At 32.1% G+C, this 15,970-nt stretch overlaps 1 protein-coding gene across 3 annotated transcripts in view; it reads right to left on the bottom strand.

Moving 5' to 3' along the window:
* The window catches only part of Nf1 (neurofibromin 1), a 77,338-nt gene that overhangs the window by 44,716 nt on the left and 16,652 nt on the right, over positions 1-15,970 (bottom strand). For all 3 annotated transcript variants that reach the window (XM_072546790.1, XM_072546791.1, XM_072546792.1), the window contains exons 7-11: positions 15,711-15,897; positions 10,850-10,891; positions 9,504-9,724; positions 3,178-3,419; positions 2,103-2,929 (exon numbers count right to left, since the gene is read on the bottom strand). In XM_072546790.1, the coding sequence (XP_072402891.1) occupies positions 2,103-2,929; positions 3,178-3,419; positions 9,504-9,724; positions 10,850-10,891; positions 15,711-15,897 (1,519 nt within the window). The remainder of the gene's footprint in view (positions 1-2,102; positions 2,930-3,177; positions 3,420-9,503; positions 9,725-10,849; positions 10,892-15,710; positions 15,898-15,970) is intronic.

Raw genomic sequence — 15,970 nt, 5'->3', positions numbered from 1 at the left:
TCAGGAAAGTCATGGTGAATAAAAAATATTGTTAAAAATATCAACTAACATTAGTTTTGCATTCAGAGGAAGATTTCGCGAGAAAAGAGGATGAATATCATCAGGTCTGGTGTCGAATTTTTTACACTTTATATTTGCTAGTATTTCTGGATTAACTTTCTTGTCTGAATGCATTTGGACATGTGGACTTTGTTATTGAAGACACATACTTTTTTCAACTTTCTTGTTTTCATCTTTTGGTTGTCTGCTTTGAGCTCTGAGGTTTTTATAGGTTAAAAGGTTATCGTTAGTTTTATGTTTTTTTACTCAGTTCTGTTTTTCCCACTGCAATTGTTGCTGCAGAAATGATTATATTATTAAGTAATTTAAAATTTTGGTTTGCACTATCAATTAAAGTTGTTTGATTTTTCTTCTACGAGAGTTCGATATAAATCCCAGACTTTATTTTCCATGTCTGGTGAATTGGAAAAGTTGATTTATCATTAGTGCATATCGCTATTGTGATAGGGAATGATCACTATTATATAAATACTTCAATGTGTCCCAATATAATACAGGAGCTAGCGAAGAACTGCATAAAGACAGATCTATAGCAGAAAATGTACCATTGTATGAATTGAACCTTGTGAATTGACCACATTGTATGATTTGCCAGTGTTTAGTAAAACTAAATATAAAATAATCAATGAGATTATTTAAGAGCTTAACACATTTGTCTGTTTTGTTAGTTCCCAAGTACTGTTGTGACAGTTAAAATCGCCTAATGTTATTTTTGAATGTTGAACTTGGTTTAAAACATTGCTTAGTTCAGATATGTCTGAATGAGTAAGATGTCGTAAGTATATATTACAAATATTAATTTTCATTTTACGGGTGACTGATACTGTGACTATTGCGAGGTTTGTTGTATTTCAGTATAATATTAAGGTAAGTAATTTTCATGAAATTTTTAGATCTTTTAAAGGTTAAAACTGGCAACAATGTCGAATGTACATAAAATTTAACTTCCTGCGCATGTCCGCCATATTGTTTTGAGATATTAAAAATCTTGATTATTTTAAACAATTTTACGCATTTTTTCATAATTTAACAGTAAAAATTAGTGATATTTAATATGTTTTAGTTACGTTTTTTTTATTAAGACATAAATATATTTTGTATTTTGTATAAATTAAATTTTTTTGGTTCATAATACTTTTTTTAAATTTTTTCTGTATTTTTCGATTATTTGAAGAAAACATTAAAATTTTAGGATTTTTTTCACTTTTTCGGCCACAAGTCCACAAAAAATTGGGCATTTTTTGGGGCGTTCCGTCTTACTAAATAATTACCGAAATTTGTATCTATTTAATTACTAAATAAATTTATTAGGACCGATATAAAGCTCTGTGAGTTTATTATTTAATGTTATTGTATTAGATAGTTCTTGAGAATGTATTAAAGAAATGAAAAATACGCGGCAACATTTTTTTTCCATAAACACGGTGCCTCATATGAAAAATAAAGAATATATTTTTTTACACAAATTAAAAGAAGAATTCAAAAATAATTTTTAATTTGAAATATCTCGTGGCGTACCATTTTTTGCTTTAAATAAATTGAGACCATTACCCGTATGCACGATCATGATGAATATAAAATTCTTCATTATATGACAAAAAACGAGCAACAACTACCTCTAAAAACACAACAAATTTCATTTGCATATGTCAACCAGTTTCAGAGCAATAAATAAATCGTCAGTTTGTAAGAAAAATTTCAACACCCCGTATCTCGGAAAACGAAACGTTTATGTAGCAAACTGTCATTATTTTTTCTGCAGAATTACTCCCTGAAGTTTGTTGAACTTATTTACTATCACCTTGTATATTATACAAATATGTATTATTCAAACTGCCTAAGAACCAACACTTTGAACCCTGATTATTTTCGGACTCTTGGGGCAATGACAACTTTTGATCGGCATGACCAAAATCTCTGCCAAAGTTTCAGCCAATTTAACTGAAACCACCTTTCATAAGAAAAGTGCCGGGGTAGTTTACAGTTTACTATTAGTAAGATTACACTCTATATTAATATTTATAGGATCAAAAAATACTTACATATAGAATGCATAAGTCCACTATCAATATTAGCTGATAACAAATTTGACATAGCTTGTATGGTAGCATTTCTCAAAGTATTATGTTTTCCACTGAACACCTTTTGTTTTCCAAGATCTTTGTCCACTTCTTGTGGCTCGGTGCAGTCGCCCAATAAATTTATGAAAAGTGTAAAGTATTTCAGAAATAACTGACTTTTTGCCTCCATTAAGTCACCCCTATCAGACTCCTCGGGTTGTAATGGAAGACCTCGAAGTAGCGCAGCGACTGCTTCCATACAGGCTTGATCTAATTCTCTGGTAATAGTTGTAACATCGCCGGAACCAGGGGGAGCAATTTGGTGGGAATTTCCCATGATCCAATCTGAAAGGTATTCAACTAGTTTGTTCCTAAATTTCATTTCTTGGCGGAAGGCCAGATCGTCTCTTCTGTTCATCATAGTCTCTACTAGTTGGCACAATTTCGTCTTCATGTGTATTGCATGAACTGTCATGTCTAGATGTCTGACGTATCTAACTACTGCCAACATCATTCCTTCTATACTGGTCACTCCTAAATGTTCAGATGGTTGATCGTTTTTTGTACAGTCTAAAATATTCTTCATGATGAACACTATATGCTCAATAAACTGCGTATTTACTTCGTTGACTACAACCTGTCCCTGTTGGTCAAAAAACTTATCTACTATGGATTTTGTTTGTTCAAATAATATTGGATATAACGCCGAAGACATTTCGTGCCCTATCAATTCTTTTACATGCTTTTGTATTTGAGCACCGAATTTTTCGTTACTGCAGACCAACAGGCGTAACAGCAGGTCAACGAATCTGCAAAAGAAAATCAATATTTAGGAAGGCACTGTCTGATGAGTCTCAATAAAGACGAAACATGTCGAAGTGTGAACAAAGACAGACTGTTAGAGATAAAAGACATACATATATGCCTTCTGGTGCATAATACGTAGTCCTCTATAAAATATTTAGGAATTTAAATGTGAATTAAACAAACATACTCTGCGTACGGATAAAAACAGAGATAATAATGATATATTAGTAGCAATATTAAAAATACTTACGAAGTCACAGGACAATATTGCCTCTGATCTTGTGGTGTTTGTTGACTTTGAAGTGTATTTGACTTCCTAGTGCCGGAAATTGGTTCTGAACCAAGATTACTACTTCCAATGGAACTCATCGAGGATAAACCAGAATGTGAGCTAGTTGATAATGGAGGTCTACATGGCGATTTCCTTTGTAAGCAGACTCCTCCAAGAGCGCATAGGAAGCCAGTCATGTTTGCCCATTCGTTTATTTGATCCTTCAAAAATATCAAAAGAAAGGATTGTATGCATTTTGAATGGTAACAAGCATGCGTAAAAATTCTAAAATGTATAATAAAATTATAATAAAATTAATTGTAAAAATAATATTATATAAACACTTGAATAAAATTTTTTCTCTATGGTTCAAAACTTTCCACGATTGTTAATAACAGAAACGACAGATATAAAAAACAAAACAAATTATGGTTCTTCTCAGTGCCTTCTTTCAGTCTTGACGTAATGTTGCAATTCGAGACAAATTTGACAGCTGAGGGTTTTATTAATAAAATGTGCACTTGTTATGAAATTAAAGTGGTATTATATTACAATTTTAATTAAAAAACAAAATTTGTGTTTTTACTTACTTTTGTATAAACCAATTAGAAATTGGTTTGATGGAAAGTGTTTATTTCAATTTGAATGAATATAAACAATAACGATATAGATTAGGATACATAAAAGCCCAGACGGGAGCATTTTTTTTTTTCAAAGTGTTGACTGGAATGGACACGTCTAAAAGTTTCCAGGTGCCAGTGGAGTAGTGTTTTTACGGGAATATGTATAAAAAGGAGGCAATTTTGGTTTTTCTTTTTTGAATGCAAAAGTTTAAGGATTGTTTGTCAAGTAGTCATGGTCCATGCTTCCACACATACAATAAAACCGTTAATATGTAACATTTTAACATCGAGTTAGAATCTATGGAGAGGGCATCACGTGACTAAAACGACCTCTCTTCGGCCATATTGTTATGATCGTTTTGACAGATCGTGTATGATTGTTTACGTTGTTTTTCGAATATTTTTAGTTTTATAATACTTTTATAAAAACGGTAATATTATATTGTGATAGTGCATAATAATGGTGGTTTCTTGTTCTCAACGTAGTTGCAGTAGCAGAAGCAATGTTAATAAAAAATCTTCAGGAATAACGTTCCACGGGTTAGTATACAAATATGTAAACAAAATAATGGCCCGTACTTCAGAAAATAAATTAATAGTATTCATAAAAAATCTTATAAGTAAGGTAGATCGTGCTATTCTTGAAAATACTCAAATATCTTCATCCTAAATATCTTAAAATTTCTTATTAATTACTGCAACATAATTATTTTTATTTCTACACAGTATTTCCATTGTGATATTCGGCAGATATTCAATTTTGTTTTTTTAATACTAACTTTTCTAACTTTGTTAATTGAACTAAATTTTTAAGTGTCAGTTAATTTGTAGTTATCAAATATATAAGTTGTAAAACGAACGTATTTTTATTTCATACCGTATACTCATTTTACCCTTTAAAATATTATTTATATTATTATCTCTTTCAGATACAACTTGTTATTTGACTGAATTAATTTATCTTTATATATAATATGTCGTGTTTTTAGTGTTTACCGCGGGATAAATAAATAATAGTTTATTAAAAATGTATTTCACTTTTTTAGATTATGATTAAATCTTCTGAATAACTAGTCATATTTATATAGCAGTTTTAATACTATTGAGTCAGGCCCTGATCCCATCGCCATATTGGTATGCTCGTTAGCCACACCTACTGATGCCGCTTTTAATACACACGTTAATATGCTCATAGCTTCTCCATAGATTCTAACTCGATGCATTTTAATCTGATTTCTAGTGGTAGTGAAAATTACCTGTTAGTAAATATGTGCTTCGTCTATATAAAACTTGACCTTGCTTTTTCAAATGTGGATTTGACCTCTCACAAAGATTGAACGACCACAATCAATGGGATATGGGTAACACGGTGAGTTTTAAAGGACTTATTGTGCAAAGTCAAAACAACCAATATTTTATTGCGTTTTACGCAATACCAATAATTGTTTTGTGGGATAATAAACTAGCCCAAAATCAAAATCATCCTTCGAGCCCTTTTTGAAAAAAGTAAGTATTAATTTAATCTCATTTCTTCAAGCTTCATCATCATCATCCAGCCTTAATTTATCACGTCCACTGTGGACATAGGCCTCTCTTAAACTCCTCCATTCTTTATGATTTTGTGCTCTTTGTTGCCAATTTTTGGTGATACGCCTGATGTCGTCAGCCCAACGTGTAGGTGGTCTTCCTCTACTACGTTTGTCTACTCTTGGCCTCCAATTTGTAATTTTGCTCATCCTGCATTCTCGCTACATGGCCTGCCCAGTTCCATTTCAGTTCCGCTATGCGTTCCACAACATCAGCAATACTCGTCGTTCTTCGTTTCTTATTCAGGCTCGCAACGTCACTCCCAGCGTAGACCGTTCCATTCGTCTCTATGTTACTCTCAATTTCGAAGCCGTAGTCTTGGTTAGAGTCATAGTTTCCGCCCCATAGGTCATGACCGGTAATATGCATTGGTCAAAATACTTTTCTTTTGAGGCTAATTGGTATGCTGGCCCTAGGTGTGTCCCGCAGTTTTTCAAAGGCTTGCCCACGCTAAAGTAATTCGTCTTTAGATTTTGCATGTTTAGTTATCCCTGCTAATTCTTATTTCATGACCGAAATACGTATATTTCTCCATCAGTTCTACTACTTTGTCTTAGTGTCTGAATAGTTAAATGGTTATTTGTCATAAACCTAGTTTTGGTTAAGTTCATTCTGAGGCCCACCTTCGAGCATACAAAGTCCAATTCATTTAACATATCTGTGGCTTCTCCTAAATTATCTGTGATACGGACAATGTCATCTGCGAAACGGAGGTGGCTAAGCTTCTCGCCGTCTATTGATACTTCTCTGTGGTCCCCCAATTAACCATCTTAATATATCTCCTTGCCTTATCCCACGTTTTATTCTTATTGGTCGGGTTTTATCGTGTATCTTAACAGTCATAGTGGCATTTCTTCGAGCTTAAGAGCAGTATATCCTAATGTATATGTACGTATATATAGATTTATACGCTTTAGACAATTCTAGTTTTAACTAGTCAAAACTACATTTGACTGCTAAATTCAGTTAAAAATATAAATCCCGAACGAATTTCATTTAGAGTAGTTTATACTAGTTCAAACTAGTTTTTACAGGAATTACTAGATAATAGCAATTAAAATCATTGCGAGAAGAGACAAATACGATTTGGCTTGTTCGAGGTAGTATAAATGACGAAGGCGGCCAGTCGGTAACAAACTAGTGTGTGCAACTGTTGATTTTTCTGCATCGTTTTTAATGGGTTATATTATACTACTGTGTATTACCCACCATGAGTGATAATGAGGAAGATCAGGTTGAGAGAAGAGACTTAAGAACGAGGAAAGAACGTTATTTGGAAAAGATTTTACAAAAGGAAGAGACAGGAAGAAAGAAAGTCACTACAATGTTGTGACCAAAAACATGTATAATAAATTAATGGTCGAAGTACAAGATGCGGAACTGTCTGTCAAAAAAACACCGTTACAACATCGAAGACTAAAACAATTTATTTTTGTTGAAGTTGGCCAAATAAAAAAGTTGTCTTCTAGAATTGAACCCATCAAATATTATGTACCTGCTGAAGACATTTTTGACATAATTGAAGCAGACCACGTTGCTATTGGTCATGGAGGTCGGGTTGAAGACTGAAACTGCCAAAAAATACGCAAATATAACAATTGATATGATCAACACTTTTATATCAATGTGTGAAACCTGCCAACGGAAGAAGAGTAAAGCGAAGAGGGGTCTTGTGTCGAAACCTATATTGCATTCAGAAATGAATAAACGCTGACAGGTAGATTTCATGGATATGGAATCACAAGAGGATCACGGCTACAAGTTTATTATGGTTTATCAAGACCATTTAACTAAATTTGTTTTGTTGAGACATTGTTGTATATTCTTGACTTTTGGCGCACCATGCATTTTACATTCCGATAATGGCCGAAAGTTCGTTAATGCGGTTATAAATGAGGTAATGTCATACTGGTCTGAGGCAAAATTAGTTCATGAAAAACCAAGGAACAGCCAGAGTCGAGGTTCAGTCGAGCGAGCTAATCAAGATATTGAGAAAATGTTTGCAGCCTGAATGCAAGACAATAACACAACAACGTGCTCAAAAGGACTTGCGTTCGTACAATTTATGAAAAATAGAGATTTTCATTCTGACATAAAACAGTCGCCATATCGTGCTATGTTTGGGATTGAGCCTCGAGTACGGCTTTCGACATCAAGCTTGACATCAGAAGTGATTGAAAAATTGACTGATGAAGATGACCTTCAAAAAATTGTTCAGGAGTTGAGTTCGTAAAATAAAGAATCTGGTGTTGAAGATGCTGGTATTATTGGAGAACATCAAATTTTGTTAGCTAGCGAAGGAAGCAAGCAAGGAGAGTTTGAAAACGAAAGCTAAAAAATTAAATTAGTATCTGATGTTCTCCATCCCCCTGTAGAAAAAGACGATAACATATTCTGCCGATTCCAGATGTCGACAGGGCAAAAGCTGATCTGCGAAATATTATCGGAGTCATGCTTGAAAAAACCCAAGAAGGTCTGCACAAAATTGGAATAAAATATGGAAGGATAGAAAACTGTATTGATGGTAAGTACGAGTATAGTCTGCTACATATTTAATGCTGATTATTGGGATGTAAAAGTTATTTTCGTAAAATATAAAGGTTTTTGACATCTAAAGAAGTGCCCGAAGAAAATATTTCCTTAAGAACTACTGCTAGATGTGCTATAGGGAAGGTCAAGATCACGTTGTGTATGCAAGAAAACTTGCAACACTAATAGATGCTTCTGCAAAAAGAAGGGCAACTACAAATTGGAAGAATCTGGAGAGAAAGGCGAAATCTATCCAAAAAATTCTTTGTTTTAAAAAACATTTTTACACAAAACACACATTTAAAAAACCTTTACATACAAACATTTAAGTAAAATTATGTTATAAAATCATCACAGAAAATCAGTCATATTATAAAAATTCTAGGTTATACATATACTTCTAAGAAGTTAACACAGACAATGCAAAATCACTTAAATTACCAAATAGAGGATTACCGACAAAATGTTTTATTTGCCCACTTTAAAATAGAATTCCATCCACCAGATTTTTGAATTCTATTGAAATATACTGGTATTGTTGAAGTTTCCTCCATTCGCCGTCGATCTTTTGCATCGTTTGTAGGGCTTGAGGATTACAAATTTGGGGCAATTTTGACATTAGTGGTAAAAGACTTTGGCAAATGTTAAAGCTACTTTTATTTAGAAAGTGTCTCTTGTCCATGACTGGATCTGCAAAATCATTTCTTTTCTTTTCTTCCATACAAGCTGTAATCAAGAAATGCCTGCATTTTTCGTCAAAATCCTGTTCGATTCATCAGCTAAAGCATGAATATTTTGCGTCAACCCAATTCCTAGATACATGTTGACATGTTGATACATGTCCTAGATAAATGTTGACAAATTTTGTAATATTTTGAGGATCAATTGTTTTAAAATTATTTTGTCTCATATGTAAGTAAGCAATAGATCTTTATACATTGTGATCATTCCAAACGTGCAAATTTGTGATAACTATCGCTTTGGAAACATTTATTTAATTCCACAAATTTTGGTAAAACCCATTCCTTAAATAGGTAAAAAAATTCCCAATCCAAATCATCCATTAATTTCTATTTTATTTTCCTTACGTTGCGTTAAGACGTTGTAGCGCCTGAGATGTTTGTTACACGAGGTAAAAATTTGAAGAGGATGATCATAGCATCAACTAAAATTATCGTACATTTCACTATTATGGCATACATACTATCGTACACCTAGCAACGCAGGATGTTATTTTAAACAGTGTTAAATTCGATCAGAAACATTCGGGTTTGAATCAGGAGACTAGGAGGAAATATGATGTTGATCTCTGTCTGTTAAGTGGAAACATAATGCTAATGCATAATGCTTGACAGTATCTCTCGCTAATTTTGTAATACTAACAATAAGTTTTTTTCGTGTCTGTATAGGAATATATTTTTAATGATACAATGTTGGTTTTCTTTGATAAATAAGCACGGATATAAAACTTTTTTGTCGCTATCGTCTTTGAAAGAAATGAGGCACTGAAAAAAGGTCGTGAGAATACATACAAATTTAAAAAACTAAATAAAGTTTTAAAGGTACCTCCAGTTCATGTTCAGAATTTTGATGTGACGCTCTTCTTTTACCCACAGATCTGTGAAACGGTTCCATTTGGCCCTCTTCTGATCTCGCTTTGGAAGATAAGTTTTTACACATTCCATTCCAGTTCATAAATGTCTCTTCCCAAGCGGGCTGAACACCGTTTACACAATGTTCTATTTTTCTCAGCAACGCCATTATGCGCTTTTGCAGCGCTGCTCGTCCTAGAAATAAATGAGACATCTCATGAAGAATAGTATTTACACTCCAGTGAACTAAGTTTTTCTCGAGCCTGTGGAACATTCCAGGTAACTAATAAGTTCCTAAGTTAATATATAACTATAGAAAGAAAACATACATGTGACTGCAGAGAATTCGGCGTTGTTTATTAGTTATTAACAATTAAGTGCAAAAATGTAATTGTTTTCTAATTTTTTAGTTACATTTAAAAAGGTAAATTTCAAATACTACCTTTGTAATGGTAAGTAAAAAGTCGAAAAATTCCTTTTTTGCACTTGTTACTAACTAAAAACAACAAAACATATATTAATTAAAAACTTTTTTTACTTATTCCCTTAACTACTAGTAGGCGAAGATAATGACAATAAATATGAGTAAAACAACATTTAAATGCGTAAATTTACAAGGCTCTTCTAAACTTTTGGAGATGTGTTTGAGTGAACAATTTAAGAAAGAAATGATTACTCTGTCAATGACGTTGTCATTGAATCTTTAAATCATTCATAGCATTATAAAGACTTGATCTTCGATTATATATATCATTTGCTGCGTTAAGGTCGACAAATAGGTTGAACTCTTTAGGTTTTTTCAAAAATTTAATGACAATCTTGTTAACGGTAGAATGGCCTAGTCATGATAATCTGCCAGTTAGGCTTAGGTGTAGTGCTTGAATACATCATAGATGTTTGACAATTTATGTGCGTTGTTCACAATGCTTATTTCGCAGTAGTTACTGCACTTTAATTGGTTTGAAATGCAAAATCAGATATTGCAAACTATATTGTGCATATCCTTGGTTATATGTTGTATGCCATTATTAAACAACTCTATTGAGATTCCATCGCTGCCTGGGGATGTCTTGTATTTTAGTTTTTTTTATGACCATTTTCAATTCACCTACTGTTTAGGATCCATAAGTTCCTCGTTTAGGCCTATATTTCTTTATTGTTTGTATTATCAACGGGTTAATACTTCAGTAAGTCTCAGAAATGTTCTACCTATTTCATCATATCCTCTTTGCTGGTAGGTGATAATTTTCTTCTTTGGAGAAGGATTTAGCAGTTCTGATCGTCTTCTAGCGGTATTATTTGAACAACAATAAAACTTACCATTTAAATGATCCGGAAAACAAAGCCTTGTTTCCCCAGAAGCTGCATTAACATAAAAATAGGTATCATTAAGTATTTATTTTATATTTTATACTATTAATTTTTGGGAAGAATATCAATGACTAAAGACATAAACTAGGAAAAATTCATTTTTTTACAGCAACTAAGTGCAGAGGGCTTCATTTAAAAGCAATTAAATTCACTATTATGGAATAAACACTACAACGGAACAGAAATTGTCTTAATAATAAAAGAAGTGAGGTTAGGTGTAGACTGTTTTCCAATGTTTTTTGGAAGAATAGCTTTCTTATCGCAGGGTACGGACAATACGCATTGATCGTATCGGTGCAGTGGATCGTGCATTATCAACAAATAAAAACGACTAAAACGCAATGGAAAGACATATAGAGCGACCACACACTATGTGGAGTAGAGTTCATGCGTGTTTCTTAATAAAATAAAATCAATAAAATACGTACAATAAATAAAACAAATAAATAAAATAAATAAAATTTATAAAATAAAATAAATTAAATAAAATATAAATAAAATAAACAAAATAAATAAATAAAATAAATTAAAATAAATTGAATTAAATAGAATAAAATAAAATAATAAAAACCATCGCTTTGTGCGTAGACGATAAGAAACCTATGCTTCCCCCCTAGGTCACTCCCGGAGTCCCACATCCCGTTTTAACTTGTACGTAGAGAGAGCGTTCACAGAAGAGTGGCAGACTCTAGTAATAATATTAAATAAAAACATTAGGTATGTAGACAAAAAAGCTGTACTGGCAGTGCCGTGGATCATTTATGTCCTCTAAATGATCTGACTCTCGCAATTAAAACCTTGGGGCTGACAATAAATATCAAGAAGACTGAAAACATGTTTATAGGTAGAAATAATTACCCAAATGCCGGAGCATAATTATATATGGAACTGGATAAGTAATCGAGCAAATCAAGCAGTTGCTAGATCAAGCTAAATACTTGGGTTATCTGTTAAATGACAGTTGGAATACTGAGACTAAAACAAAATCGGAATAGAATAAGCCAGAAATGCTTTCTTGAAAATTGTTAAGTTTCTGACTAAATTCAGATTGGATGGATGAGTAACATTGGACAATAATACATTCTTATGAAATGCTTTTTTCAAGAAAAAAAGAAAGGCTTTTTACAATACAGAGCACAAGAGGCTTACAGCAACTATAAACGAATCAGAAATGAAACAAATACTTTAGTCAGACAAATAAAAAGGGAACACTGGCAGAGCTTCTCACAAAAAGAAATATGAAAATTGCAGAGATTAAATACAACACTAAAATTAACAACTAAACAAACTGAATAAAATTATAACACTAGCAGAAGAAAATTAAAGGACGAAAATAACTACCAAAACAATATAATAAAAGTAAAAGTAGAAGAACTAACTGACCTAATTGAAGCTGGCAATGGGATAAAACAGTGAGATACCCTGAGACCTCTATTGTTCAACCTGATCATGGATGAAATAATAAAAAAAGTAAGAACTAAAAGATACCAAATGGGAGAAAGGATACCAACTTAAAAAAATCTTTTATGCAGACGACATAATACTACTCTCTCAAAGTAATTTCTCTCATATTTTTAATTATTTCTATTTTATCTATTTCTGTTTGATATTCGCATTTCCTTTTTTTTCAAATTTTAATTTTCTTTATATTCACTATTTTATTTCCTAATTTATTTCAATTCTTCTACCATATCCCCCATCATGATTTGCTATCCTTCAGTCCTTTATTGTTTTTTTATCATTTGTTAATTGTTTCATTAACTCAATCATTGCCTCCTGGTTTTCTCTTGCATTAATTTTTGTATTTGGCTTATCGAGTGTTCGGAATATTTCATTTAAGTTGTCTGAATTTTTCTTTTTACCATCCTCCGACAAATTATGATAACTGTACTCTCAATACATTGTTTGTCTTTCAATGTCTATTAACTCATTTACTTGCTGTTTTTAATTCCGTTTAAGAAACCAGAAGGGACTCGACAGACAGACAGACTTCTCGGAGGTCAAAGTCCTTTTCAGCATCCTATAATTTACCATTTTATCTATGTTGTGACTACTTGCTGTTCTGTCGGTTCCTAAAAACTGTCCGCCCTGTACTATACCCTCGCGACCCTGTGCGCGCTTAGCTTATCCTCCGAAATTAGTTATATATTGCAAATCTTAAAATAAGGAATTAAATTAGGAATTCCAGGACTGGACAAGGAATAAATGCAATATAAAATATTAAAAGACCAAGTTACAACACACTGTTTCTTTCTGATATGTACAAGTTCCAAGACTAGGAGTTTCCTCCAAGAACAAGAAAACAAATAACAATAAGAACATATTTTGGCCCAAATTCAATATTGTGCTTTCTTACACCAAGACAAAATTTCAACAATTTCACACATTTCTTCAGTGCTGCTACTAGTTATACATATTTAAAGCCACTAAATATATGGGCGAAAACTCTTAAAATGTTATTTAATTGGTATTAGATTACATAATTGCTGATAATTATGTAGGATGATAATATTTTAAGTAGATTCATACCACTTCATGGCACCGTAAGCTCTCAACCAGGATTACTGGTCCGGTGACGTAGTCTCTAAAGGGACTTTAGGTAGCAACTGTTTGCTTTAGTAGGTTTAAGAATGTAGAAGAAGGTAGAATGTTAAAAAATGACACATTTTCAACAATTTTTTTTGTTATCTGTTATAAATGGCAAACTTTTTTTATATTATTATACAACTTTTGAAGATTACAATTTTTTTTCTTTTTTCCATTGTTCCTGTATTTTCGTACAAAAATTACCGCTCCATGGCGGACAGTTAATCTCCGGAACGGCAAATCTGGAATATAAAAGTTGGGAAGATTTTTAAAAAAGAAGTGCCCTTATGTGATAGTTTACCAGTAAAAATTGGAAATTACAAAAAAAAACAAAATGGACATTACAAAAATTATTCAAAAATTGACCTTTTTCGATTTTTTCAGTCCCAAAAATTTTATTATTATTTTTCTTTGTAAAATTGTGGTAAAATATAGACAAAACCAAAACTGTCCGCCAGTTTTAAAAACCTAGTTTTTCTGAAAATCTTTAATCTCCGGATATAGTCGGTTGTTTTTAATAAACCTTGATGCACTTTGTTTATTTTGGGTTCCTCTGAGAGTTTACTACAATTTGACCACAAAAATAATAATAAAATTTTTGTGACTCAAACAGTCGAAAAAAGGTTAATTTTTGAAAATTTGTTTCAAATGTCCGCCATTTTGTTTTTAAAGATTTTTCTAGTAAACTATCACGTAAGGGCACTTCTTTTTTAAAACTTCTCGAATTTTATATTTCAGATTTGCCGTTCCAGAGCATGGAGCAATAATTTTTGGGACCATCTTTAAAATATACGAACAATGAAAAAAAAAACCTTTTTTGTAATCTTCAAAAGTTGTACAATACTAAAAAAGAAGTTTAATTGCCATACATAATAAATAAAATACAAACAAAATTGCCGACAATTTGCCTTTTTTAGCATTCTATACAGTAATAGTACCTTAAACATGTATACCTAGTAGCAGCACTGAAGATGGACTAATTAGTACAACGTACTGTGATTTAGCATGTGGAAGTTCTTTTATTTAAATAAATATACCTTTTATGAAGGATTTTTTAATAAAAATGTTTGTGGTATACAACCGACTACACAAAATTAACTTTTCCCTTGTGTAGAGCTTTTCCTTCAACAGTTATCGCACAAATAGTAGGCACGATTTCAATAAGGAGCTAGGATGCTTAATAATTACAACTTAATTTATGATAAAATTAAGGAATAAATGAATATGTAATTCATTTTTATAATCAAATTATCAGTTACGAAAATTTCGCCAAATGTATGCAACTTACGTTACATTATTAGCCGATTTTATGCTGGCGCCAAATTGAGATTATTTTCCTGACTTAAAAAAGTATATTTTTCTCAATCGTACCTATATGTTATAATTTCAATAAATACAATGTGAAATGAGTTTTTAATAAACGCAAAATAAAATTAAAGAAATCTTATATACTAAAACGCTAAGCCCTTTTCTTGTCCACCACTTTACTCAAAAACCATATTAGATAATTAAAATATTTTTTCGGAATATTATTAGTATTACGTATGAGATTGTCAAGATATACTTTTGGTACAAAAATTCACTTCCGGTTTTGAGATGACCGGAAGTTAAAATTTACTTTAAGTTTTAGACCCCACAATGTATATATGGATCGAAAGGTCTCGTCGAGACGAATCTAAATATGTACTTCCGGTTGCGATCCGACACCGGAAGTAACCCGAAACGCGCATAAAACGTCAAGATAGAGCAAATATGACACCGAATTCGTGATCAGCATGCAAAATTAACTGCTAAATGATATCCATGTCGACATTTGATGAACTAAAAATTGCATTCCGGTTTTGAGGTCGACTTCCGGTTTCGTTTTTATTAGTCAAATCAATAGAGAATTCAACGTAGAGTTCAAAAATGTAAGTTCACGAAATTATCATTTATAGTTTTTGAGTTATTGATAAAAATATTTTTACTTCCGGTCATTGTATATATTGTATATTTTTCTCGCAAAATAAAAATTTCATTTAAAAAACTCGATGTCGAGTTGGTCCGCTAGTAATTGTTTATTGGAATTAGTATAGCTGTGAGTAATAGATATATTAAGAGAGAAATACGTAAAAGTGGATAATTGTCCTTTAAAAAATTTGTTTTTGACATAAAAAAATCTTGATATAATATTGGTAATATTTATTTAGCTTAATTGTTGGTAGTAAGGCACAATAATACTAACCTGTAATGAGCACTGTAGACGCCTGGGCCAATTCTTGGTAAACATGATAATTTGGTACTAAGTATGTTACTGTAACCTCATCAGAGCCACATCGTATTTCTGCTTCTTGACAAAGCAAGGCGAAGCAGCTCATTGAAACAAGAACTGCATCCATATCAGTGCTCCATAAGTACATGAAAAATACCACCTAAAAGAACAGAAATGAATTAATGATTTTTTTTATTTAAAGGCAAAGTCGCATCGACCTAATGGGTATTAGC

Source organism: Diabrotica undecimpunctata, chromosome 10 (genome assembly GCF_040954645.1).
Source record: "Diabrotica undecimpunctata isolate CICGRU chromosome 10, icDiaUnde3, whole genome shotgun sequence".
NCBI lineage: Eukaryota > Metazoa > Arthropoda > Insecta > Coleoptera > Chrysomelidae > Diabrotica > Diabrotica undecimpunctata.
The sequence above is the reverse complement of the archived record's forward strand: the minus strand, read 5'-3'. Positions and strand labels throughout refer to the sequence as shown.